Source organism: Aythya ferina (assembly GCF_964211825.1).
Source record: "Aythya ferina genome assembly, chromosome: 8".
Taxonomy (NCBI): domain Eukaryota; kingdom Metazoa; phylum Chordata; class Aves; order Anseriformes; family Anatidae; genus Aythya; species Aythya ferina.
Window position 1 is genome coordinate 11,674,508 of NC_140304.1, and position 27,559 is coordinate 11,702,066.

Below are 27,559 nucleotides of genomic sequence, written 5' to 3' on the forward strand. Positions count from 1 at the left end.
CCCCGCGGCTCTCCCCTCCCCAAATCCGCCGCTGTTTGGCGGGGCCGGAGCGGCTCTGCCCGGAGCCGCCTCCCCCTGCAGCTCCCCGGTACCGGGGCCCCTCTGCGCCTTCGGGATTTAATTTTTTTGTCCCCCTCCCGTCGCTCGTTTGCCTCGAAAACCCCGCAGCGAGGGCTCCCGGAGCGATGCGCATCCCTCGGGGGCTTCCCCAAAAAACCCACCCCGGGCTCCTGCGGGACCGGGAGCCGATTTCCAGCCTCTTACGGCACCGGGAGAGCCGCGGTGGCGGGGCACCACCCTCCCCCTTTCATTTTATTTTGATTTTTCCCCCTTTTTTTTTTTTTTTTTCCTCTCCCTCCCTCCCCCCCCATCTCTTCTTCTTCTTTTGGGGTCGCCCCTCGAGGCGTGGCGGGGCCGGTGCGCGCAAGGCAGGAGAGCGGGGAGGAAACTTATTTCGAGTGGGGTGGAGAGGGGAGGGCAGGGGGTGGGGGTCGGGCAGGGAGGTATCAGCTCCAGGAAATGTGTCTTGGCAGCAGTCGGACGGGCGCTTCCCCGCAGGTCGCTGCGCTCCGCTCCGGAGCCGGCCAAGGGCGCAGCGGCTCCCCCGGCACCCCTGGAGGAGGAGGAGGAAGGAAAAGGAGGAGGAGGAAGGGGGCAGCAGGCGGCAGGGCCCCCCCTTTTAGAGCCGCCGGTTGAGGATCGGGGGGTTCCCCCCGAGGCTCCTCTTCCTCGGGCTCCCCGGGGGAGGAAGGCTCCGCCCGGGTCGCCGCAGGTAAGAGGCCGAGCCCTTTTCCCCCCCCCCCCAAAAGCAGCAGCCCCCCGACGGCTGCCCCGCATCCTCCCGGGGGCGGCGGCCTGTACGAGGTGTGGGGGGGACCGGGGATAACGGGGCTCGGGGTGCCCCGGGGAGCCGCTGCCGGGGGCTGAGCGCTGCGTGGCGGGGCTGTGTCGGCAGGCGGGCCCCCCCCCCGGCCGGCCCGGCTCCCCAAAATGCTGGACGGGCTGAAGATGGAGGAGACTTTGCAGAGCGCCCTGGAGCCCAACGCCCCCTTCCCCTCGCTGCTGGGTAAGTCGGGGAACCCCCCCCCCCCCCGCTTCTTGGCCCCGCCGGGATGGTGATGATGATGATGATGATGGGGAAGGGGGGGGTCCGCTAGGGGAGCAGCCCCCGCTTCGTTCCGCGCTCGCCCCAAAGCCTTTCCCCGCGGCCCCCCCGAGCCCCCTCCCGACCCCGAGGCTTCCCCCCCGCCTCTCCCGGCGGTGAATTCCCCTCATTTCTTCTCCCTTCGTTTTCACGCCGCTCCCCGGCACCGCCACCTCCGCCAGCCGCATCCATCCCGAGAGGAACGAAATCGGGGCCCGCGGGTCCCCCCCACGGTTCCCCCCGAGCACGGGGGTCCCCCGGGACCGGGAGCAGCTCCCGGTACCCCCCCTCACCCATAGGGACCCCCCCGACCCCCCTGCCCTGCCTTCCCCTGATGCCCATCCCCGGGGGTGGTGGCGGCAGGGGCTTTCCCCAGCCTTCCCCCCCCCGGACCAACGCTGCCCCCCCCGGCTCCTTCCCCGCAGGCAGGGCCGTGCCCCCCCGCTCGGTGTGCGAGGGGTGCCAGCGGGTCATTTCGGACCGGTTCCTGCTGCGCCTCAACGACAGCCTGTGGCACGAGCAGTGCGTGCAGTGCACGTCGTGCAAGGAGCCCCTGCACACCACCTGCTTCTACCGCGACAAGAAGCTCTACTGCAAGCTGGACTACGAGAAGTGAGTGCTTCCCCCCCCTCCCCCCCACCCCCAGCCCCGACACCCCAAATTTTTGGTCCTCCCCACCGCCGAAAGCGCGGGGCGCTCGGGGACCCCCTTGGCTGCTCCCAGCCCCGCTCCCTCCGTCCCCGCGGTGTCGGCATCTCCAGTTTTGCTTCTCCTTCGCGGCCCCCCCCTCCTCGGTTTTCCCATTTTTTTGAGGTGTTTCGTTGCCTTTGGGAATTTAGGAGCCTTTTGTCGGGAGACCAGGAATTAGCAGGCAAAGGGAAAAATCATTTCCCAACGTCCCCCGGCTTTATTTTCCTACCGAGCATCTGCCGGGGGAGCGCCGTGTCCTGCCCGAGCCCCGTCCCACATGCAGCGATTTCCCTAATCCCCCCCAGCAGGGCGATGCGATCGCTCCCACACCCGTGTGGGGAAACTGAGGCACGGCGCGGGGGGGGCCCCGCTGGGGCTGGGGCTGGGGCTCTCCCTGTGTGCGGGGCTGCGGGGGAGCAGGGAATGGGGTGGAGGTGCCCTTCAGAAAGCGCGGAGCTGATTTGTGCCTGCGGGAGGGAGATGATCGGAATTTAAGGAAAAAAAAAAAAAAGTGAATTTAAAAATCTTTATTTTAAAGAAAAACCTCCCCAGTGGGGATGGGGAGAAGGCTGCTGAGCCTTCCTGCTCCTGCAGCTGATTTTTTTTTTTTTTTTTTTTTTTGAGTGCTGCTCTTGCTGGCTGAGCTATTCCCTGCTCCCCGTGGGGAGCTGCTGGGGGCCCCCTCAGAGCCCCCCACGTCCACGCCGTGGGGCTGGGGGCTCCTTTCCCTGCAAAACTCACGCCTGGGCCCGTGCGCAGCCGGGAGAGGCCGCGGTGTCCTCCACGTCCCCCCGCGTCCCCTTGCTGGATCCGTAGCATTCGCGGTGCCTCCAGGCTGGCTGTTTCTTGGGGAGGGTGAAGACTGGGGCTGGATCCTTCAGGATGGTGATGGCACGGTGATTTCAGCACTGGGGTTTTACTCCCAGGGGGGCTTTTGGTGGAGGGAGCCCCCGTCGGCTGCATCCTTGCCTCCGGCCCTTGGCGTGCCGGCGAGAGCACCGGGGCCAGCCCTGCTCGGCGCCTTCTTCGAGTTCCCTTTAAGTCCCGTATTGTGGGGCTGAGTTTAATCACTATGGATACAAGGAAAATTGAAAGCAGAATTTGTGCGTGCGACCTTGTTTTCGAATGTTTACAAAAGAGCGGAAGAATTAGCTGCTGCTGGAGTGGAAGGGGGAGATCCACGGCACAGTACGGCTTTTTTAATTTTTTTTCGGCAAAAATTTGCCAAGTTTGGGTGCGCAGCTTGTCAGTCCGTAGAAATTCAGCTACCAGTTCTCATAGCTTTCCAATACAATTTAATGTGCGTTTTCTGCTTTACCAGTACCTCTGTTTGGAGCACGCGGAGCTGTTCCCATTAGGGGGAAAAGGGGAAAATATTGCTGCAAAAATGCCTTTCCCGCTCACGGCACGCACGGGTTTTGCTGCCTGCGTGTCCGAACGCTGGGAGCTCCAACACAAAATATTCCTCCCGTGTCTCTCGGCCACAAAATAAATGCTTTCTCGCTGTGCGCCTTGCCTGACAGAGCACCCGGTGCCATCGGGACAGATGAGAATGATTGCAAAAAGGAAAAAAAGAAGTCATGAATATTTGCGAGCTCGGGCGGCGCACGGCTTGGTCTGGGTGTTCCCGGGTTTGGTAACTTCTGCCTGGGCTCTGCGGCAGAGCCTTCCCCGGGGGGTGAGGATTTCAGCCCTGAAGGTGAGGTGACCACGATGGTATCATCACCACCTTCCCTGGGGTTGGGGACATCAAGGACGTGGAGCAAAGCCCATGTGGAGCACTGTTCCCTTCTGGCTTTATTGAGATTTACCATGACTGTAATTAATAATAATTTTAAAAAAGGAAAAAAAATATATTTTTTTTGTCCAAATTGCCCCTTCTCTCCTGGCTGGGCTCTCCCAAGTCCCATAGCACCATGCCCATGCTCTGGTGCTGATGGAGAGGACAAGGTTTTGGAAAACCCCTGGGAATTGCTGCTGGTGCGTCGTGGCAGCGATCGATGCTCTGTGCGCCGAGTGTCCCGCGGGCTGGAAATTCATGTGAAACCAGTGCCGAGGATCCTTCCGAGTGACGCGTAGTGGTTTGTTTTATTTTTAATTAAAAGAAGGGATTGCTCTTCCGGATGGCGGCTGCTGGGGGGTTTTTTACCAAGGAGAAATTGGTGCGGTGTTCTCTGTCGTGTGTCCTCGCTCCCTGCCTGAGCTCTGGTGGTAACGAGGCTGCCGAGGGTTAATGACAGAGCACGAGGCGGCCGGGTTGTGCCTTTGGTTATAAATACACCCGTGGAAAGTGTTACGGGGCGGCTTTAAGCAAGCGGCTGACTTGCTGGGCCGTAGAAATTGATGAATCATTTATTAAAACAGATGTTTTGCATTTCTTTATCTTTCGTGAAGAGGTCGGGGACCTGCGGAGGGATGGATTAAAGAGCGGAGATGCTGGGCCAGGGCTCAGCAGCGCCTTGGGGCATTTCCCGAGGAGCTGGGGTGGCCGTGGGGGAAGGTGGGGGCTGGTGGCCAGTGTCCCCAATGCCCCCCAGGCTGGGCAGAGCCATTTTGGGGGGGCTCCTCGACCTGCACCCCCGGGACAGTGCGGATTTGGGGCAGAGGACGTTTGTTACGGAACATCCCAAACCCCGGCCCTTGTCCAAACCTGGATGGGTGACGAGGTCCAGGCTTCGCTTTGGCTGACCCCAGGGTGTCAGAGTGACCCAGGAGGTGGGAGGGAGGTTTTGGGGGGGACAGCGTGGAGCCTGGCCATGAGCAGGGAAGAGAGGCTGTAGAGCTGGGAGGAGAGGGGCTTCCCAAACCCATTCCCCGTCCGTCGGATTTACAATGGCCCAGCAAAGCCGTGGGGAGGACCCAGCACCATGGGGCGATGCCGGAGGCGAGGGTGGGCTCTGGAAAACCCCCCGGGGGGCTGCGAGCAGCGGCGTGGCCGTGACGGGGGGCGCAGCTGGGGAGCGCGGCGCCGGCGTGCCTGCTTGGCACGTCCCCAGCCGCGGCGGGCGGGAGCAGATGGCCAGCACGCCTCGGAGCAGGCTGGCATGCGGGCGCCCACAGCAGCCCCACGTCGCTGCCGTCGCCGTGCCGGGGCTCCCCGGGCCGGGGAGGCAGTTGTGTGATGCTGGGGGAGGCAGTTGTGTGACACCGGGGCTGTCGGAGAGCCGCTTGACAGCTCCGTGCGCCGTTGCCAGCTCCTGCGTTGCCGTCTTGAAGTTTGGGAGGTGAAGGTCTGGAATCCACCCGAGTTGTTGCACGGGTGCAAAGCGAGCTTCTTCCACGTGCACGAAGGGAAACGCCTGTGAATAAGCCTTTAAAGATGGGTTTGGGAAATCACACCTGGTATTTTTGTCTGGGAAGGGGCCGTGGGGCTGGGATGCCGCAGCTGGGTGCGCACGAGGGTGCCGGTGTTGAATGCTTAAGGCAGGCTGGTCCTGCTGCCTGGACCTCGACCCTCCAGGGACCCTGCTGGCTGTGAACAGCCTTTTGCCCTCTCTTGGCTGGGTGAAATGGGAATTTCATGCCTCTGGTGGCAGAGAAGAGGGCTCTGGAGATGACATTGCAGACGTGGGTTTCCCCCTGGCCAGCCTCTCCCTTCCCCTCTGCACTCTTCTGACCCTTCCCATCCTTCCTCCCTGCTCGCCATCCCCTCCGGCCTTTTCTCCTGTAGCAATCACCTCTCTGAATTCAGCCCCGTCCCCACGAGGAGAACGGCTTTGATGCCTGTAATTAGATTCGTGCCTTACAATTAACATTTCACCTAACGGCCTGGGAGGGAGCGGCAGCCTTGTGTGCGATGGAGCCGAGGCTTCTCATGGCCGAGCCCGGCAGCTCACAGCCTTGGCACCTCCCTGGGGTGGCCAGAACTGGTGGAATTTTTTCCTATTTTCATGATTTTTGGCTCTGGATTCAGCATTTCCCCACTTGTGCTGAATACCGAGGGAGGTGTTCGAGACACCCCCAGTCCAGAGGATGCCTGAGGAAGAGGAGGTGGAAAGGGGAGATGAGCATGAGGATTTTTCTCCTGGAGGTGCTCGATGAGCTCTGCTTTGTCTCGGGCTCGTGCCCTCGCAGACACAGCCACGGGGTGCAGGCACCAGCACGGGGACGGAGGGCTCTGCCTGCGGCTTAAGAGAACAGCACCTCCGTAACAGGCGTGACCAACTGCCTTACAGCAGGCAGAGAATGCTTGTATTTCCGCAGGGAGGAACACTGCGGCTGACCCCAGATCCGTATATATTTTTTGTGAATGTGTTTTCATGAGAAATCTGATTTTCTGTGTATCCACAACTGATTTTAGGAGAGCTCCCTGAAATCACAAGCGTCGCACAGACGCACGTGAAGGTCTATACCCACGCTGCAAGCCCAGCTTTATTTATTGGTGTTTCTAACCTGGAAGCAAACTGCCAGGTCCTGCCTGGACAGAGCGAAACCAGGGCTTCCCAGGCATCTTCTCCTGGAATTTCGTAAATATTATTATTATTTTTATTTTTTTTTGCTTGGTTCTTTCGAACAAAATTCTGATTTCTCTCGTTTGCCAGTGGTCTTTTAGCTGCCCCACCTTTCATAGGCTGTGAACTTGAAAATATCTTTTTCCTCCCCAAAAGGCCAGATTTTTCAGGAGGGGTGCGTGCATCTCTCCATAGCGGGGTGAAGTCGTGTCACGTTCGATGCGAGCCGTCAGTGTCCTGATCACGCCGTGTGCCTGCACCTGCCTCTTCTCAGCGGAGGCTCAGCCTTTCCTACCCCTCCAGGCATGCTTCTGCTGCTGGGCTCCATCCAGGCTGGGCTCAGCTATGAAGGGCCATGGTAGTACGTAGGAAAACGCCGACCCTCAGCTTTTTTGCCCATCAAACAGAGCTGGAAATACAAATATACCCAACAAGGGCTCAATCACCATCACAAGTGCTTTGAGCATCTTGCCTGGGAGCCTTGCTTGGGCATTAATTCTCAGCCCCTCTCCGGATTTCCCTATTTTTTTGTCGTGTTTGCCTTTGTGATTTCCACCTTTGACCAGAAGGGTTGTGCTGCAGGGGCGATGGCTTCTCCTGGGCTCTGTGGGCAGGGTTGAGGCGAGGGGACCGTGGGGACAGCCCAACCACAGCCTGATGCTGAAGTTTAGGGCAGGGCAGAGCAGGCTGGTGGAGGCGTCCTTGGCTGGCCGTGGTGCTCTGCAAGCCCATTGCGGCCCGGCGCTGATCCTGCACCGTCTCCTGCTATCCCTTCCCCTCTCCTTCCTTCGTGGGCTCCTTTTTGCCGAGAGCAGCTCCTGGGGAGATCTTTCTGTCCTTGACAGCGGAACAAATCCCTTTTCACGCGACCATCGCTCCTCTGCCCATTGTCCTCCTCCCGGCCTCCGCCTCCGCCGCCACCGTGCAAAATCCCTCCCCGGTGCTCCTGGGGAACGACCGCCGCCACCTCCCGGCCCCAAAAAACCCCTCCGGGCAAGGCTGCTGGAGCCTGCCCCGCAAGGGAGCTCGAAAAGCACGCCGAGAGGCAATGCTGCCTCGCGGAGGAGACCTTTATTGGGTTGTCACTCATCTCCTTGGGGCCTGCAGCCTCTCCTCGGGCTGGTGCTGCGGAGATCCTTGGATAAACCTGGACTCTGTGCACTGTGAGGGCTCCTGGTCCCTGCCCCGGTCTGGAGACACCCCACTCTGTGCTGATTTCTCGCTGTGGAGTATTGCCCAAGGCAGCCGAGCAGCAAGAGGGAGGCTGGAGCTTTGTCTGTGTTATTGAAAGCTCGGGGAAGTGGCTGGTGTGAAGAATTTGGAGCGGGGAGAGAAGCAGGGTGAGGGACCCGAAGGCAGCTCTGAGACGCGGCGGGTTTTTATTAGAAAGAAGCGAGGTTGTTATTTCTTCCCCCCTAACCCCACCACCCAGAAAGCACGGGGATGCTCTGATTGCCAGCGTTTCTGCTCGCACACAGGGGCTCTGTTCAGTGTGAGCTCCTGCAGAGCAGTGCCTTGGGTATGCAAACCACCAGTAACCTCTGCAGTGACGTGCCCAAACAGAATGGGGGAAAAACACATGGAAAAGGGACTGCGTTTGCAGCCCTGTCCACAGCGATGGCTTTGACCCCTTTGGATGACCAGACTCAGGGATGTTGATGGAGGTGTTGGGCTGGATGACCTGGATGTTTGTCAAGACGCAACCCCAAAACTCTTGCCCATTGATTTTGGTGTTGAGCCCCTTTTTCCCCTGAAATGCAACCATGAACCCGTCTGTCCTTGTGGCTGGGGCACCCGTGGCCTCCGTTGGGGTGGGAATGCTCAGGCTCGTGCGCCTCTGGTTTTGCTCGTGGCCAGCTGGGTTGGCCATGAAGTGCAGTACTGAATTATGTATGGCTCAGCATCTCCGCTGCCGGGCAGGGCGCCGGAGTGGTATCGAGCAACATCCTTTAAACAGCGATGTTAGGAAAGCTATTAAGCGTTGTTTGACTCTTCTTGATGCCTGCTCGGGTGGACGTTGCTCCTTCCTTCTGCATCCGTAATTACAACGGGCTGGCCCTCGACGGACAGGCTTAAAAGTTTAATGAGGCTTAAAGTCTTGGAGCCTGAGCTCCCGAGTCCGAGCTCGCTTCAGCTCTGCCCCGAGGAAGGTTAACCAGGATGTTAACCAGAAGGGAGGAGAGGCTTCCTGCACGCCTCGCCTTCAGGAAATAAAAACCCACGCTGGGGGGAGGTTGGGCTGCGGGGATGGGTTCGGAGAAAGAAATGGGAGGGGAGGTCCGAGATGGGAAAATTTGGGTTAAGCAGGGCTGGAGCGAGGATGGTGGAAGCGTGATGCTGTGATGCTGGGGAGCAGATGGGGCTGCAGTTAGCTTCGTGGGACCGTTTTGTGATGGCCACAAAAAGACGGGTGTCCCCCACCCTCACCTGGGCACGGGGACTCGATGTGCCCCCAGCACATCACACCACGAGCCTGGCTGCTCTGCCAGGATGGCCCAGCCCCTTCCTCCGGAGAAAGCACGACTCCTCTGCCAGCAATGCCTTTTCATATTACTTCCAACTGCGGAACAAAAATCCCAGGAACTCCCTGAATCTTTGGCTTTTACACTCAACATCCCCCCGCCCAAGCTGATTTATTTTCGCCTCTCTCAGGCACTCCTGCCTCCAGACACCGACCCCGCTCCTTCCTTCCCCATCCCGGTGCCCGCAGAGCATCGGTCCCAGCCTGGGCTTGGGGGGAGCGACCCCTCGCTTTGCCTCCAGCTCCATCCATGGGGAAAAGGGATTTGATTTGGGCTCGTTGTGGGTGAAAGGTGCTAACGAAATGAGAACCGAGCCCACGCCTTCCCCTCCGGTTGCCTTCACACTGGAAAAGCGCAGCCGAAGTCAGCCTCCGGCACATCCCGCTGAGAGCTGCGTGGTTTTTCCTTTTCCACGTGGATTAGTGGTTCAAGAGCGGGGATTTTCAAACTGACAAGCCCTTGGCAGAGCAATAATTACAGGATTTTTGTGCTTTGCGTTTCCTAAGTCGTTCTAAATGGCTTTATCCCTTGGGGCACTTTTTATTTTTTATTTTTTTTTAATGTGTCCACAAAAGTGTGTGCGCGTGTGTGGAAACGTGCGTTTCTTCAACATCCTTGAAAATATGCGAGATGTTTGGGGAGATCGCTCGATTTGCAGCTCTAAGGGTTTGGTTTTGTGCTTTTTTTTTTTTTTTTTTTTTTTTTTTTTTTTTGCGTGCATTCGTTTAACTGCGTCCAATCCACCGAAGTTTCTTGGACGGCGATGCTTCAGAAACCGGAGATGGAGGGAGATAGATGTGGTCATTTCTCGACCATCCCAGGAATGTGGGTTTTCGCCTCGGCGGTGGATTCCCAGGGGTTTTTACCCTGCTCCTTTCTGCAGGAGGTGGTTTCTGGGCCCAGCGAAGCCGCTTTCCCCCGTCAGCATCCATTATCTGCGTGCGCCGAGCTGCTTCCCCTGCCTCCCTTGCTGCACGCACATGGGTTTGGTGTGGCGTAAGGGGAGCAGGATGGACCCTTAAAAGCAGCCTGGCCCTGCCGTGTCTTTATTAAGCAAGGGGAGCCTCTGGTGGGAGGGAGGGGGCGGCATTTGGAGTAATTGGATGTGCCTGGTGTGTAGGGGGTGATGCTGGCATCCCACAGATGGGGCAGGCCACGGAGGGACACAGTCCTGGGTGGGCAGGGGGGACCCACCTGTCCCATCTCTCCTTGCCCCTGCTCTAATTTCTCAGGGGAAAAGATTTTTTTTTATTATTATTTTTTTATCCTCATCTTCCCCCATCCAGACACTGCGAATCCCACTAAAACTTCTGACTGGAGCAGGGATTACGTGCTCGGGTTTCAGCCCTTGTCTGCGAGCGGTGTAAACTTTCGGCCGGCGCTCGAGTGACATTTTGTGGGAGATAGGAGAGTATTAAGTGTTGGGCCCTGCAGATAAAAATAGCTGACGACGTTTTCTGGCTTCTCGCGCCTGGCCTGGCCCCGGCCCCGTCGCCTCCACGCTGGCGTTCCCGACCTGCTCTTTTCTTAGCGCCGGGGGCACCTATGGTCACGGCCATGCTCCTTTGCTCCCACGAGCATCACCGACGGCGTGGATGGAGCAGGGCTGGAAATAAAACACCAGGAGCAGAACATCCTGGGGCTGGAAGCAAACCCTGCCCATCCTGCTTATCAGGAGCCTGCCCCAAACAAGCGCAGCATCCCCCAGGTGCCCCAAATTACCCCAAAAAAGAGTGCAGGAGCTCTGCTGAGTGCAGGAGCCCCCGGCCATGCACACGTGTCTGTCCGTCTGTTTTCCCCGTTGCTGTGTTTCGGAGCTGATGTTTTCATCCCGAGCTTATTGCCAGGGCTGGCTTGGGGCCCCGCAGCAGCACGGGCAGCGCTGAGTCCTCGCGCTCCAAAAACCGGGGCTGGGGCCGGCCAGAAGGGAAGGGGAGGAGGAAGAGGAGGAGGAAGAGGGAGTAGCAGGGTCTGGCTTGCTGCTGGGGGATGCTCTCCCACCCCGCCTGCCCCCTGCCCTCCCCAGGCTCTGCTTGGCTGCTCTGCTCCCCTCCAAAAATGGCCAGCACCGAGTGTTTCTTACAGCTTGGGAAGTCCCAAATGGACACAGCTGCCCATTTTGGACACCCCAATTCCAGGTGCTTGCTCTTCTGATGCCCACCAGCACCCTGCTCTTCCCAGGGAGCTCTTCGGAGCTCTTCGATGCAGCTCATTAACTGCAGGAGTATTCAAACACCTTCCTCAAACCAGTGGTGGCATTTGGGATCAGCACCTTTTCCTTCCACCCACCGCGCGCGGTGGGACCGATCCCTGCACGTGCTGCCGGCTGTCGGTGGCAGCGTGTGTCCCAGCAGGAAGGGGGGACGAGGTCCCAGTGCCCCGACGTGGTGGTGCTTGGCTGCTCGCGGGGGTGGGCGAGCGCTGAACCCCCGCCAGGAATTCCTCCCGTGGGATCGGGAGCGCTGCCGGGTGTTAAATTCGTCCCCGCCGCGTGTCAGCTCCGAGCGGAGCCCGTCGTTTTTTGGGACGTATCATATGATGTGTCAGCTTCAAGGTCAGAGGGAGCTCAGGCCTGGGGGTGCTTCCCCACCTCGTTTTGGGATCAAGGATTCAGAAACCAGGGCTCTTTTGTGCCCCCATGTACCAGCAACGTGCTGGTCCCAAATCTGGAGACCTCTATCCCAAAACTAGGACACGTGCACCCGATGCAGCTGCATTGGGAGCATCTCCACAGATAATATTCCGGCTCAGTGCTTCAAAACACCTCATGCTGAGGGCTTCAGGACTTCTCCCTAAATCCAGGGGAGCTGAGTGGGGTTTGCTGGTCCTTGTCTCGCTGCTGCTGCTTGGCCTGCACCAGGAGGGCACGGCCACCCCCCGGGAAGAGGCGCTCCCTATCAATAAATAACCGGTCCAGGCTGTACAGAGCAATTACGAGGGGCCCTTTGGACGGCTCGTTAAATAAGAATTAGCGGGGGTTTAAAATATTAATGGGCGATTGGCCCTCGCCGGTTCTCTTGTTACACAAACGTTTCGTCTGTAACTCGGAGCCAGGTCGGAGATGTGCTGAGAGATGCTCGGGCTGCGCACGGGGGCTAACGCGGTGCTCGCTCCTGCCAGAAAATAATAGAAGCCAGGGGCTGGAGAGGGCCGGGGAGGGAAGGATTAGGGAGAGGATGTGAACGGGTCGGGCTGCAGCTGCTGGGAGTCTCGAGCGGAGGGTACGCCTGGAAATCATTGCTGCTGCTGGCTGCAATGGGGCCGGCGTGGAAAGGGAGCTCGTGTCCTAAAAGCTGGGCAGCTCGGCAGCTGGAGGGTGGCTTTAGAGGGTTTTCCATCCAGGGAGATGGCTGCGTGGTCAGGAAGGAGGAAGAAACGCTGGGAAGATGCTTCTGCCTCCTGTACTGCAGCTGCATGGTGTGAGTGGAGGATGCTGGGCTCTGGGGATGTTTTTTTTGGGGTGAGCAGGTGATGCTGGGCTCCAGGGATGGAGTTTTTGGGGTGAGCAGGTGATGCTGGTGTCTGGGGATGGGGTTTTCCAGCTTTCTGCAGGATGCCTGGTCCCTGGTCTAGGAGAAGCTGGAGGATGCTCAGGTTTCACAGCCTGAATTTTTGGTGTTATTCGTGCTGTTTTCTGAACTCCGCTCTTTAAGTGGCTGGGGAAGCCAGAGTGCCAGCCCCCTGGGTTAGCAGGTGCCTGGAGATTCCCCAGCACCTCCCAGCATCAGGATTTAACCTTGCAGATCCCACTCTCGTGGAAGATGTCTGCTGAGCTCGAGCAAACAGAGGAGAGTTTTCACAGCCTGATTCATAAGCAATAAAGGCGAAGAACCCCAAGAAGAAACCAGGTCCATAACCCACCTGGCTCCTGCCCTGCATCCTCAGCCAAAATCTGGCCCGTTCTGGAGGACCACAGCAGCATCCGAATTCCCCAAGGAGAGTCAGGACTTGATGGCACTGGTCCAGGAGAAGCACGTTGCTTTTGTGGCAACTATTAATCGCTTCCTGAATTTAAAAAGCACAAATGAAGTGGCTTGCCAGGGAGTGAGTTACCCGGCGCATAAATGCTGGGCCATTAATGCACCGCTGACCCTGAGGATGATGTGAGGACCAGAAGGGCTGTCAAAGAATTTACCAGAAACCTTTTCAAGGGAGGCCGTGTTGTAAATCCTTAAGTGATGGGATGGGGGGAATTAGGCTAGATAATAGTTTGCAGAAACCGGGCGCGATTCCCCACTGAGGACCCCGAGCCCATTAGAAGCGCGGCGCGGTGAGGCCCCAGCAACCCAGGAGGGATTTTGCAGCCTGGAAAACGAGATTATCGGGGTGGCTTCTGGGGCTGGTTCCACACAGGAAGGAGCAGCAGGAACAGGGCTTGGTGCTGCCTTCATGTCCCCAGTCATGGTGGCATCTGGGGACCTTGTGGTCCCCCTGTGGGTGTTTGCGCCAAGCTCGCCCAGCTCGAGGAGCAGCTTCAGGAGGACTTTTGGCAGTGATGGCAAGGCAGGTGGCATCCTACCTCACTCCCAGCACTGCAGCTCCTTCTCTGCACTCCTCCTAAAGCCCTGCGGGTCTCCAGGAGGCCTCAGCACCTTCTCACCACCTCCCCAGCCCACAGACGGGGCAGCCAAGCTATTTCGCGGGGAGGTGTGGGCGCGTGGGGCTGTTTGCTGCCTCCCATCACCTCTCATCCACTTGCTGCTTTGCTGCTGTTTGCTGGGGCTCCCCCCAGCCCGGAGGGACGGGGAAGAAGCTGTAGCTAACGCTAGGAGCATTGCAGAGCCATGGCTTTGGACGGCAAATTTGCTTTTAGCATCGCGCACCACGTTCTCCACCGGCGTTTGGAGATGCTGCCTGCCTCCGAGAGCCAGCGAGCTCGGCAAACAACGTTCAGCCTCTCTCATCTGAAAGGGCAGGCACGGGGAAGAAAAAAAAAAAGAAAAAAGGAAAAAAAAAAATGTTTCACCTGCGGCAGAAAGTATTTCCCGAATCCAATATCTATGCAATGAGAGGTGCCGCGGTGGGAATTGCACAGCCTTTAATGGGGCAGCGCTTACAGGGGGAGAAGTCGGGCTGCCTCCAGCCCTAATAATCGTCTTGCTGCCTGCCTGGGGCGAGGCGCTGGTGCTTGAAAGATCAAATCTAGCGGCTGGTATTTGGATGCCCTGGGAGGATGCGGCTGGAGGTTTGTCCGTGGGGCAGGCGGGAAGGGCTGCCCTGCAAAAATCAGGTGGAGATCTCGCTGCGGAGCTGAGATTGCTGTGGAGAGCATCCTGCAGCCGGATTGCGGGGTCTGGCTTCACCCAGCACCACCAGATTTCCTGCAGAGGTCTTCACCCGAGGTCTCAGCCTCACCCTTTTGCCAGTGAGAAGCTCTCCAGATCCTCCTGTCGGTGTGGAGGTGGAGGTGGGAGGTGTCTCGTGACGGTCACGGGATGGAGAGGCTGCTTTGTGCCAGGTGGCAGGGCTGAGCTCCCTGCTTTCTGCCCCTTGCAAAGTGGCTCGGAGGAGCCTTTCCATGCTGTGGGGTGCAAGTCTTTGCCTTGCCTGCCCCAGGAGGTGTCAGCTCAGGTGTTCAGCAGGTCGCAGGGGACATCATTAGGCTTCAGTGGCAACAGGGAGGCTCCTGCAGGGGGTGATTGCTGCAGTCCCCCTGATCACAGGCTCTGTGTTGCTTCGATCCAGGCTCTGTTTGTGCTCAGGTGGTTTTCCTCCTGGTGCATCCCTCAGGCAGGCTCAGGCTTCCTGCTGGCAAATTTTGGGGGCCCCCAACCAGCCCGTGCCATGCTGCACTGTGGCTAGGAGATGGGGGGACAAATATCCTGGCCAGGTGAAATCCCATCCCCATGAATGTGAAGGGCCTCATCCTCACCACCCGCAGCCCTGGAGAAGCCAAGGGCGAGTTTTGGGGTCTCGGGGTCCTATCAGCTCCAGTGCTGTTTTTATCTGGCATTTTCCATGTCTCTGCTTGGTGGAGGAGGAGGATGAAGGGTCCCCCTGGCCGTGGGCAGGGAGGAGGAGAGCCTCACGCCCCGGCCATTTCTGGACGAGTAGGTCATCTGGGCGTGGGAGGGGGGCCGGTGTCCAAGGCAGCCCGGAGAGGCCGAGCTCCGGGTGTACGAGCGATTTGGGGGAAAGTGAGAAGGGATTTCTTACGAGAGAGGAATGCGAGTTCCCTCCTTCGCATATGTCTCCCGTTCTTCCAGTTTGCAACAAAAGTCATCCCATTGCCCAAGAGCTGGCAGCGAGGACGGCCCGGGAACAGCCCACAAATCACTGCAGAGCATCTCCCTCCTCCCTTCCTGCCTCCGGCTCCTCGTGCATCAGGAACCACTTTAATCCCCGTTTGGGTGATAAAACTCCTGCCCCGTCCTGGTGCTGGGCTGCTGCATGGCCACGCGCCTCCCGAATTTGTATTATAACACCAGTGGGACAAACAGAGCTTCCCTTGATTTGGTGGTGCTGTCAGATCTCCAACTGGCCCAGGGCAGGGCTGGGGCACTGGGACACTGGTGTCACAGCAGGGGACACAGTGACAAGGCTGGTGTGAGCGTCTCGAGTCAGGATTTAGCCGGGCTGGGATGCTCAGCCCACCCCTCCCGGCGAGCGCACCCGGTGTCGCTCATCCTTCGTTGTTTTTTGATCTCTCCAGAGTCCCCTTCAGCTCATTTTGCTCCCCCATCCTCTCCAGTTTATCGTCTCCTGCTAATGTTATTAACATGCAAATGAAGTCCCTAATTGCAATCGCCAATGAAGATGTCAGATAGGGCTGATGCTAACCCCGATCCCTCACATCGCTCTTTTCCTCTGCGCTCTTCTCCCATCTTTACTCCTCGAGTAAAACCTCACCGAGACGCAGCTGTGTGTGGTTCTTGGCACCCCCAGGGCCAAGCTGGTGATGGTCTGTAATGCTGGTGTCACCAAGGGGCGGTCTGGATGACCCCAAGAGCAGGTCTCACCCCAAGAGCAGGTTGACCCCAAAGGCAGGACGTGCGCACGGGGAGGTTCAGGAGCAGCATTCGCCACCACGCACTCTGCCCTCCTGCTGCTCATGCATCTCCCCACGTGTCCTGCTATAAATAGGTGAGCAAAGAGACAAATGGAGAAGCATCAGGGGCCAGCACAGTGCTTGCGCGTGGGAGAGGTGGTCTCCATCCTGGCCAGCCTCCACTTCTGACCACCGAGCCCCCGGCCACCTCTCGGAGGTGCCACCAAGAAGCGGTGGCCGCCCCGAGGCCGCTGCGTGACGTGGGAGGTGGCCCGGGGAGCTGCCATGTGGCTCTTGACCGATTGCGAGTAAATCAAGGGTCAGGAGCTTGACTGCTCGCCAAGAAACCCAAAGGGATGAAATACAGCCTCGGCGCTGCCTCTCCCAGCAAACAGCACGTGGGCTGAAATCCGCTGGGTGAATTTATGCGCTGCGAATTGTTCGCCCAGCTGTGGCGGAGGGCCGGCGGGACCCACGGGGAGCTGAGCACCATCTGTGGTGGGCATGCCGCTGGTGCTGACCTTCAGGGGGCTCGGGGATGGGGCTTGGGGGCCAGCGGTAGCGTGGTGCCGTCTCCTCGGGGATGTCACTGGTCAGAGGGGATGCGCTCGGTGCGCAGGAGGGGGATTGAGGCTGCCCTACACGGACACGGTGGGTGCCAGGTGCCGTGCCCTCGCCCCCCGCCTTGGTGTCCCCCCTCCTGTGCCTTGGCCTCAGGCTGTGAATTTTGGCACGGGCGGGACAGATTTAGCAGTGTGCTCCCAACGCATGCGGCCGCCCCGGCACCTCCGCCTGCGCCGGCACGGCTCCTGTGGGATCAGCTTATGTGCAGGCAGATCCTAAAAGCGTAAAAAAAGAAATACAAAAAAAAAAAAAACACATATCTGCCAAATTTCAGGAGTGAGAAGTTGGAAGGACAGGCAGGAGAAGTGTACCCATCCCCTGCTGCCCAAACCCACCCCCCTGTCACACGCCAGGCAAAATAAAAATAAATAAATAAAAATAATAAAAAAAAAAAACAGCACTAAAAAGAGTGCCTGAGTTCTGGGGGGCTGTGGAGTCTTACCCCATGCCTGTCCCAAATTGATGTGTTTGGTGTTTCAGGGAAAGAAATGTTGTTTCTGATGCTCTGTTGGGTGAGTGGCTTTGGGGGTTAACAGATTTAACCTACCCAGACGCGTTTGTTATTGTTGTTGGGGGCGTTTGTAATCTCTGTTGGTCGCAGTCATTAGGTTCCAGAGTGAACAGCAGCACGAGGTATTTCACACGTGTTTCAGGCCGGCTGTCGCACATGGGGAGCCACAAAGGGACATCGTAGCATCAATTCAATGCCCTTCAAAGTTTCTGTTTTGTGACCAGAAGGATGTGCAACCTCCTTTTTGCTGGTGCCTTACAGAGGCTGTACCGAGGGGAAGGCGCTGCGGGGGGCTCGCACAGCCCTGACACTGCCCCTCTGCGGGCTCCCGGCCTGCTGGACACATCCAGCACATCCCCACGGTGCGTTTTGGGGCCAGGAGAGCCTCCTCGAGCACGGCCGAAGGCGCCGAGCCGCCTCCGCGAGGGGCCAGCAGCTAATTGGTACAACCAATATTTGTTTTGCAAACGCGATTGGAAGGAGGGAGGGATTGCGAGAGCCAGAAATTCAATTGACCTGTAAAAAACAGATACTGTGTAAAGGGAATCCTTTCCCTGCCAAGCAAATATTTAGAAAGGAGAAGCAATAAAATGAATAAGCAACAAAGTAATATCCTGCCTCGCCGGCCGCCGGAGGCTGCTGGGAAGGGCTGCGATAACCCAGAGCAAACGAGAGGCAGGAACCTGTTTCCTAGAGAAAGCGTGTTTGCTTTTGCAGCCTAACGTAATTATTTAATTATACTACATAAATATATATAAAGTATATAAATATATACAATTACAGGTTGTATATTATTAAATATTGTGTGGGGTGTTATGAAGCAAGTAAAGGAAGGGAATTGATTTGACGGGGAAGCCCCTTCAGGTTGGTTTGGAGCCCCCCGAGCACCTTCCCCCCACGATGGGCACTGACTCCTCTGGTTGGTATCAGGGTCTGGGGCTGCTTCTCGCTCTCTGGCATCGCTGAGAGCCTTTATTTTGGCATTTATGGCTGCTGAGGCCAGCCTGAAATGCAGCTGCTTTTCAGAAATCACCAAGATTTGGATTTGCATGGGGGTACTATTGAATTTTTGAGAGGCTGGTGGCTGAAAACAGACTGTCCCTGCTCCCTGGCTTCTCCAAACCAAGGAGCAAAAAGCTCCAAGGTAGAAAGTGAATTGTAACCACTCAGTACTGCAATTTTCCTGGGGTTTCATCCTGTTTAACACAGGGCTGTGCTCCTCCAGGATGCTCAGCGCCTCTGGGGAGGTGATGCCCAGACGGGGCAGGGCTGCCCAGCCCAAACCACAAAACTGCTCTGGCTTCTGGCACACGGGGTGTGATTTGGGAGCGGGTTGCTGCAGGGTCTCTGCCCCTGCCCTGCTCTCCCTGCAGGATGCGAGCGAAGGATTTGTTTTTCTTGCGAGCATCCCCGCAGGAGAGGGCTGCAACACGAGATCAGCAGAGTGTGGGGGGGAGAAAAGATGGCTTAAATTTAATGTCTCTTCAGATGGATATTTCCATTCATTCCAGAGCATATTCCTCTGGCATTTCCAGCCCGCTCGTTTAGCCGGGCAGTCACCAAACTGCGCCGAACCACATGTTACAGTGCTCTCTAGTGCACGCAGCTATGAATGAAGGATGCCTCTTCGGAGACACCTCGATGTGCGCTGCAGCTTCGGCCCCGCAGCTGCCTCGCTGGCCTCACCACAACAGCTGCTTTCCATTGAAAAAATGTCAGAAAAAAACAAAACAAAACAAAACAAAAAAAACAGCTCCAACACCACCGTGACAACACGCGCAGGCAATGTTCGTGCAAAACGCTTTTGCAAATGCAAGATGCAAAACCAGCACGTGGAAATGCAAGATATAGCCACGCCGGGAGGCTGATAACAGTTTGCCGAGCTGGTCCGAAGCAGCTGGCCTCTATTTTGGGCTTAGCTGATTCTGTTTAGATTTCATCCAGCCGAGCGGTTTTTACAGCCGCCGGAGCGTTGGGAAGCGCCCGGCAGCGCAACAGGATATTGGCTGCCCGCGAGCGCGCGCTTGCCCCTAAAATCCCCGTGAATTTTAAGTGCCTTTCTTTTTTTCCTTTTTTTTTCCTCCTTTTCTTTTTTTTTTTTTTTTTTTTTTTTATTAACCTTCCCTTTGAAATTCTGAACAGAAAATAGAAAGCTTTTCTTTCTTTTTTTTTTTTTTTTAATTATTTTTTTCTCCCATTTTTTTTCTCCCATTTTTTTTCTATTTTCGTTTTTTATTACGGGAGTTTTGTGAAAGATGCAGAGAAAAGAAAAAAAAAAAGAAAGAAAGATGTAGGAAATGTGGTGTGATGCAGGGGGGCATAGCCTAACCCAAAAGGGATTGGAAACGGCTCCTTCCCCCACGGTGGCACAGCATGCTGAAAAAGCAGCGGGGGTGTAAAAAATCCCCATGGGGCAGGAAAACAAGCTCTCAGGGGGGTCAGACAGAATTTCTATTTCTTGGAAAGCAGAAAAAAATATAAATAAAAATAAAAGAGTTTTGAAATAATCACATTTTAGTCTGCAAAATGAGTGGCACGAGCAGCACCGGTCACCCTGCCCCGCTTACAAAGCCGTCCGAAAGCGGCTGCTGGTGGCAGTGGCGCATCCTCCCGCTTGTGGTGACTTTGCTTTTCCATCATTTGCCTCCCCATTAATCTCGGTACAAACAAAGGCTCTGAAGAGACAAGCTGAAAAGCTCCTGGGGGTACGTTTAAATCAGTCCTTTCTAATAATGTCTGTCGACCTCTCCGTGGAAGCGCTGCTCCCCTAGGAAAGGACACGGAGCCGCGGCAGCGTGCTGAAATATGGTGGGGTGTAATTAATTCTGACCTCTGGCTCCCGCTCGCTCCTTCTCAATATTAAATTTGACTAGTGATATTGTGGTTTTTCAATTATGCTTGTTTTCTTGGGGGCATGGAGGGGAGGGGGCTGGAAACTCAGCTCAGTGGGCGGCCGTGCTGCAGAGCCGCCGTGATGTGGGCTGGTGGGGGCAACGTCCCTGGATCGTGTCCATCGGGATGATTTTGGGTTTGGGCACCGAGCTGTGTGTCCCCCTGCTCCCCGTGTCCCTCCTGCCTGCAAAACCAATGGATTGAGTTGTTTGATGGGGCCGGCACCCTGCGTGATGCTGCAGGCTATTATGGAGGAGGGGTCCCCAGAAATCAGCATTGTGTGGCAGAAACTTGGGGGTGGGTTTGCCAAAGGCTTTGGCTTTTTGGGGTCCTCATCCCCAGCTGCATGGGGGCCGGGCTGCACCCGGGGGGCTCGTGGGAATGCCCAGGGGCAGCATTGCCACCGCAGCCCCATTGCTACATCCCCTCGTAGCATCAGAGGCTGCATCCCGCCAGCAGAAAGGAGAGGAGCTGAAGCCAGGGGTGCGGGGCAGGGGGGGGGAGGAGAAGGGAAATTAAACCAAAAAAAAAAAAAAAAGGGAAACGGCACTTGCTGCAAAGCGAGCGAATTCTCCAATAAACCCGAATCTGCTGAGAATACATTTTACAAACATGCAGCTAAGTTGGCCGCTTTTGTTTGGGCGTTTGTTAAGCATTAACTAAAGAATGCCATGGTCCAGCCTGCTCGGTGTGAAATCTAATTCTCCCCCTTTCTGGAGCCATGGCATGGAGTGCTCAATTTTTTTCTCTCTGTAGGACTGCAGCCTTCTGGTACTCCGGCCAAAAACCACTCATATTTTAGCAAGCTTAGCCCGGGCGCCGTTGCCAGGCAGTAAAGCGAACACTTGTCCGCCTCGGGGGGAGGGAGCCAGGAGACGGGGAAGGGTCAGGGGACAGCCCGGGGACGTCCCCAACGTGGCACGGGGAGCTGGGGTGTGTGGGGAGAAGGCACAAGGGATGGGGTGGGTGAGCAACACCGCTGCTCCCCTGACACCCCTTGGTTTGGGGACCAAAACTGGTCCCGGTGCGCCCAGGTGGCACCAGGACAGCAGCTATGTCCCAGCCCAGCGCTGGGGGCTGGATGCGTGGTTGACAGCGACTGGCATTTTTCCATGTCCCCTGTCCTGCTGTCCCCCATTCCGACGGGTGACAGTGAGTGAGAAGGCGACCGGGTGCCAAGACATCTCAATTTGGCGGCACTGAGCCCTGCCGCCAGCATCCCCCTGTGTCCCTCGCACAGAGCGGGGCCGCTGACTCGTCCTGCTGTCCCCACACACCCGTCCCCTCTTGGAGGAGCTGGGATGGGTGAACGTGTCATTGTGCCTGCTGGGGAGGCTTCTCCTGCCCTAGGGATGGCCCTTGGGGCAGGAGATGGCCGGGGATGGCAGCGCAGAAGCTGCAAGGAGCATCCGGAGAGAAGCAAACCCATCCGTGGAGCAGCCTAGCAAGCGCTGGGACTCCAATATCTCCACTTCAGGAAGAGCCACGGCGAAAGAAACCTCCACAGCGTTTGGGATTTGTCCGTCAGTATTTAATATCACCATCCTTGACCCCCGCCACCCCCCGGGGGGGCTCCGTGGGCCCCGTTTGTATGCGGCGCACGCAGGCGGCCGGGAGACAGACAGCAGCCGGGAAGCGCCCGTCAATCACGGCCCCTTTCATTGTGTCACCTCGGCATAAAGGCAGAAAGAGGGGGAGGCAGGCGCTCCCCGGCCCCGTTCCCTGCTCCAACAGCCCCATGGGAAAGCACCCGACAGGGATGGGGAGCACCTGGGCTGGGGATGTGGGATGCACGAGGCGGGATGCACGATGCGCTGCCCCACGGGTGGCTCTGGCCACGTGTCGAAGCCGCCGGCTTTCGGTGATGCTGCGAGGATGGGGAAGCCAGAAGCAGAAGACCGAGATGTTTTTCTCTGGGAATAGGAAATGAAAAGTTGGATTTTGTCTCAGAAGAAGAGGGGGTGCCTTTAATGTCATCTCGCTCTCTTGGGGGTCTTCAGGCAGAAAGGTTTCGATTCTGGAAATGGCAAAATATTTCCTTTCAATATTTTCTTGAAACGCACCGCCACCACCTTTCTGTTTCAAAACTGGAGACTGTCATTTCAAAAAGGACCTTTTTCATTTCTATTTTTTTTAATTCAGATTTTAATACAGATTAATCGATAGAGGAAAGAGAACGCTCAGAAAATCAGAAACAAAGGATCACGTGCAGTGATAAAAAACGCTTACACCACCACACCTTTGTTCCAACTCTCCCTAAGTTAAATATTTTTCAAAATTTACAAATACTCACTGCCAATATTTTGCTGAGGCTTTTACCAAGCTACCACTGTTCCCAAAGTGGGAGTGCTTTGGGAACCGTCCTTTATCCAGGGCCCTAAGCACAGCCTTAAGTGTCCAGTATCAGGCAGCCATCTACCCAAACCTCACGCCTTCCTGTTTTGCAGCGTGCTGAACACTTTGAGCTTAGACAAATCCTCTCTTCAGTGGGTGCTGATGTGCCTAATTGGCATGGCTTTGTTGCTTTCTAATCGGCACACTGAAAACAGATATTTGGGGCACATTCATTCGCAAAGATTAGACAGCACTAACTGAATAGCTCATCGGTGGTTTATGACTGAAAACACTCAGCAGTCCCACCAGGTAGGGCTTAAACTTTATTTAAGCACGATGAGAACGCGTTGCCCCCTGCCTACAAATTGCCTCCACTCTGCCACGAAGGAGATGTAATGAAATACATAGCAGAAATGCGCGGCGCTGACACAGCCCACGTTCCTCCGGGCTGCAAGAGGAGAGGACCCGGGGTGAAGTATGAAGCTGATGCATTTTGGGACTCTTGGGGGATGCCTCTGGGGCACAAAGATACGAGCATGCCTCGCTCTGCCTCCTGCCTCCATGTTTTATGTGCTATCAAGCTCATAAAAACGTCAATATATAAAGCTTTTTATTTTTTTTTTTCCCTTTTTTCGGGTGGTTTTGCTGTGAAGCTGTTGTGTACATCTGTTCCTCTCCTTATTGCAACAGGGCTGACTCAGCACTTTGCATTTCCTATGTCTTTTTTTTTATTTTTTTGGTAACCGTCCCAAAAAATCAGGGTTGAAAATGTTGTGCTCGGAGGCTCTGGGCAGGCAGGTCCATGCCCTGGGATAACTCAGGGGTGAGGGAACCGGGCAGAGAACACCGAGCATTGCTTGAATTATTTAACCAGAGCTTGGTGCCTTTTTTTTTTCATTAAAAACAATAAAATACTTCAGCTATGGACTGCAGGCCTGAAGAACTTCAGCAAAGCAGCACTGTGAGCTGCCTGGGCAGGTCCCCCCGGGCGAGGCACCCGATGGGGACCAGGGGGTGACCGGGGCAGGGAGCGGCGCTGGGACCCGGGGATGCTCGCAGATAACCCCCGCAGGATGTGCGCTGACTTCTGCCTCCTCTTTCTGGGCCAAAGTCATTAAGGCAGGGGAATAATAATGTCCAGTTCCCACAGATATTTAGGACGAGGCTGGGTAAACAGCGATTTTTTTTTTTCTTTATGGGATCTAGGCCAAAAGCACGGATATTGGGGGTGGTGAAGGCGTTCTGCTTTGGTACCTCCAAAAATCAATACTGGGGGAAATATCCCAAGCAGGTTTGGCACCAGGTCCTTCTAAGACCTCTCAAGCCAGCATTATTATTATCATATTGCTGTTATTCTAGACCTCCTGTAGGTGGTGTGTCCCACATCCCATGCTGGTAGCCGGTCTCTTGGTTTTGATGCCTGCTTGCTTTCTACCCGGAGCATCCGATCATTGGGGTCTTCACCCTTTTTCTGTATTTGTGGTTCACCAAAAATGCCAGCATTGACTCAAACCAGCATCCCTCGTTGGCACAGGGCGAGCCTGCAGCCCACTCCTGGTCACCGTGGGGAACCAGCACCACCCTGTGCCTCCCCTCGGCACATCCAAAGCACGGCAGCCGCGACAAATTCCCCCCATGCCAATGCCCCCCAGCCCCACCATGGGTCTCCAGGGTGCCCCAACACCATACCACCCCCCGGCTGCAGCCGTGGCACCTCAGGGCATCCCAGCGGGGTCTCCCCTTGCTTTCCCCACACAGGTTGTTCGCGGTGAAGTGCGCCGGGTGCCTGGAGACCATCGCGCCCAGCGAGCTGGTGATGCGCGCCCAGAAGAGCGTCTACCACCTGCGCTGCTTCTGCTGCTGCGTCTGTGAGCGGCGCCTGCAGAAGGGCGACGAGTTCGTGCTGAAGGAAGGGCAGCTGCTCTGTAAGGGCGACTACGAGAAGGAGCGGGAGCTGCTGAGCTTGGTGAGCCCGGCTCTGTCGGATTCTGGTAAGGGGGCCACCCGTGCCCGGTGCAGCATCGCCCCGACCCGCTGCTCCTGCTCCAGGGTCCCGTGGTGGGAAGGGAAAGGCAGACCCAGAACTGGGACACTGCGGGGATAGGGAAGGGGGTGGCATCCCTGGGGTGTCACCTTCGGGGGGGTATTTCTGGTTGTTAATGAGGGCAGGTTGCCCAGAGCATCAGATCAGCGCTTAAATCCAAATGTGCAGCCGATGCAAATCTGAATGGTTCCCAGGAAGACAAATTTAGGAAGAAAAAACAGGAAAATGGGAAATGAGCTGTGAGCAGAAATCGCTGTCTTAATGATATCCCTGAAGATGGGGTTGGCACTTCCCAAATCACACTCTTCACCAAAAAAAACCACGAATATTGTAGGAAAATCCGCTTTGCAGAGGGAAGGGTTTACCTCTGAACGGGGAGGACAGGGATGGTTTCAGTGGGGGTGGAGCAGGAATTGCCCCAGGTCTTTAATATCATGATCCTCCACAGCCAGAACCTAGAAAAAAAATTAATAAATCCTTCCTCCAAATAGCAGCGATGGTAACAAAAAGTAAAAAGCAGCGGGGCTGCTGTGCTGGGAGCCCTGGGAAAGTGCGTCCGGGAGACGCAGTTCTGCCTTGTGGGAGATGCAAACCCTTCCAGTTAAAATAGGAACCAAGGAGGAAACATCACGCAGGAAAAGGATTGAATCGGCCTCTGGTCCCACAGCATTTTGGGTTTATTCCTACTGGGGGAAAAGGGCAGTTTGGGAAAGGTTGGGGAGTTTTTTCTCCCCAGCGACTCGTCGGCCCGCGGCCAGCCCCACTTCCAGCGCCTCTGGCCAAGCCGAGGGCTTTAATAGCAGAAATCCCCGGGGAAAAACGCATATTTCGGTGGAAGCTCCGGGCGGAGGGATGCAGAGGGAGTCACAGTGCAGGAGTCACAAGGGCAGCACAACCCCTTGGCTGGCAGGGAAACCAGCACAAAACCCCAGCACCCCTGGCCCAGGTGCGCATCCAGATCCACGGCTTTGCCCCCTGCACCCCGTGTCCCCCAACATATCCGTGTGTCCCCGCTGGGGTGCTAGCCCCGGCTGCCCTCCACCAGCGATGTGAGCCTCCAGCCTCCCCCAAACCCCCCCCCAGCCTCCCTCCCCCAGCCTCCACGCACACCAAAGGCCACTTTATGAGAAAGCGCCGATAAAAAGCCAGCCATATGTTGCCCGTAATCTCCCCAACCCTCGCTTCAATTACTGCCTCCCCCGAAACCCCCCCCTCCCGGCCCAGCCTAAGCAAACAAGCCCCTCTGAAAGAGGACCCCGGTTTCCAATTAAAAGCGTCCTAACGTTTCTCCTCTCCCTAAATCCTCCCAGGCGAGGAATGTCCTGGCCCCGCTGTGGCCGCGCTGGCCCCCCCGTGCCGGCGGGTCGGGCTGGGGGCACGCACAAAGTCCCCCGCCCCGGCCCCTTCCCGGGTGACGTCAGGGGCAGCCCCAGACAGTCATTAATTTCCCCCCCTCGTTCGGGTGAAGGCTTGAAAGGGAGAGTTAATTAAAAGTAATACCCCGCCAAATCCGGCTCCGCTTCTCCTTTGACACACGGAGGGATTTGGGGAGCAGGTGTTGGGGGGGATGGCGAGGAGAGGGGGGGGATGCTTGGAGTGGGTTTTTCCCCTTCCCAGAGCATGGTGGTGTGGTTTTGGGCATCATTTGCTTGATCTGGAAAGGCTCTGTCTCCCCCCAAATGAGCTCATCGCATCCTGGACTGGGGGGGATTTGGGATTTGGATTTGGGTGGGGGATTTGCACCCACCAGGGTGCAAAGGCGCCTCAGTGTCTCCAGCGGTGCATGCCTCTCCTCCTGATATTCATAAAATCTCATCCCCTTCACCAAAATTAACCTTGGCTCATGGCAGCCTGTGTCTGGGTCTGAAGAGGCTGCTGAAATCCCCACGATGCTGGGAGCTGTGCAGACGGCATGCCCACAGGAGCAGCATCCCTCCTCCCTGCTCCAGGGTAGCACCGCGTGCCGAGCGGGTGTTTTGGGGGACACCTTGCTGTGTCACCATGGGGAGGGTGTCCCCAGCTGCTCAGCCCAGCAGAGATCCCAGAAAACAGCCGTGAGCAGAGAGCATCCCCGCTCCTCCGCAGGCAGTGCTGCCTCCTCCTGCTCCACATCCACCCCGTGCATCCCGGGGACACGGCAGCCCCAAAACGGGACCCAGGCCAAGCTCAGCCTTGCAACCCGCAGTGTGTTGTGTGGCCTCAAACGCAGCTTCGGTAGCAATTACCAGACAGAGTGAGCTTTCTGGAAAGGGCTCTGAGTGGTTTACGGCTTGTGAGAGGGAAGGATGCGTGCCGGCCAGCCTGCACTGCACCCTCCGTGCCAGTGCAGCGAGCAAGGCCATCGCTGCGGCGGTGCCAAGGTGGGTGAGGAGGATAACAAGGAGGATAACAAGACCCAACTCTTGACTGACTCTCGATCCTTTTTTTTTTTTTTTTACCCCTCCCCAAGGCAAAAGTGATGATGAAGACAGCATCTGCAAACTGGGGCCGGCCTCAGGGAAGGGAGCCGAGGAGGGGAAGGACCACAAGCGACCCAAGCGGCCCCGCACCATCCTGACCACGCAGCAGCGGAGGGCATTCAAGGCGTCCTTCGAGGTCTCCTCCAAGCCCTGCAGGAAGGTACGGGGTGGCCTGGAGGCTGGGCAAGGGCTCTGCCCCCTTCTCAAGTCCCCCCCAAAGCCGTGTGAGGCCCGCTGAGATGCTGTCCTCCCTCCCTCTAGGTGCGGGAGACGCTGGCGGCCGAGACGGGGCTGAGCGTCCGCGTGGTGCAGGTCTGGTTCCAGAACCAGAGAGCAAAGGTGGGTGCAGGGGCCCCCTCCCACCCCCTCCCGTGGCCGTGCTGCCACCCCCTGCTTTTTCCCCTTCTTCTCGCCCAGATGAAGAAGCTGGCCAGGAGGCAGCAGCAGCAGCAGCAGGACCAGCAAAACACACAGCGCCTGAGCTCAGGTACCCAGCTCTCTACATCCCCGCACCCCAAAATGCCCTCTCCAGGCTTCCCAAGCCTCCCCCCAAAAAAAAGCTTCACTGGCAGCTCATTTTTATCTTCCAGCCCAGCCCAACGGTGGTGGCAGCGGGGGGCTGGAGGGGCTCATGAACCCCTACACCGCTCTGCCCCCCCCGCAGCAGCTCCTGGGCATGGAGCAGGGCGTCTACAGCTCCGACCCCTTTCGGCAAGGGCTCACCCCGCCGCAGATGCCCGGAGACCACATGCACCCCTACGGTAAGGCTGCAGAAAGGGGCATGTCTGCAACCTCCCCAGGGCTTTTTTCTTGCCCTCTCTCTGTCAAAATGGGGGCTGCGTGATGGGGGTGCAGCAAGTTCTGGGCAGGCGGCAGCCCCCGCTCCCCTAAATCCTAACA

General features: G+C 57.1%; 1 protein-coding gene across 1 annotated transcript in view; it reads left to right on the forward strand.

Moving 5' to 3' along the window:
- The first annotated feature begins 617 nt into the window (after positions 1-617).
- LMX1A (LIM homeobox transcription factor 1 alpha) overlaps positions 618-27,559 on the forward strand; it is a 28,484-nt gene continuing 1,542 nt past the window's right edge. The window contains exons 1-8 of the mRNA XM_084528684.1: positions 618-772; positions 956-1,066; positions 1,570-1,756; positions 23,915-24,147; positions 26,650-26,819; positions 26,921-26,998; positions 27,077-27,146; positions 27,250-27,420. Coding sequence (XP_084384810.1) covers positions 991-1,066; positions 1,570-1,756; positions 23,915-24,147; positions 26,650-26,819; positions 26,921-26,998; positions 27,077-27,146; positions 27,250-27,420 — 985 coding nt within the window. The 5' untranslated portion in view covers positions 618-772; positions 956-990. The remainder of the gene's footprint in view (positions 773-955; positions 1,067-1,569; positions 1,757-23,914; positions 24,148-26,649; positions 26,820-26,920; positions 26,999-27,076; positions 27,147-27,249; positions 27,421-27,559) is intronic.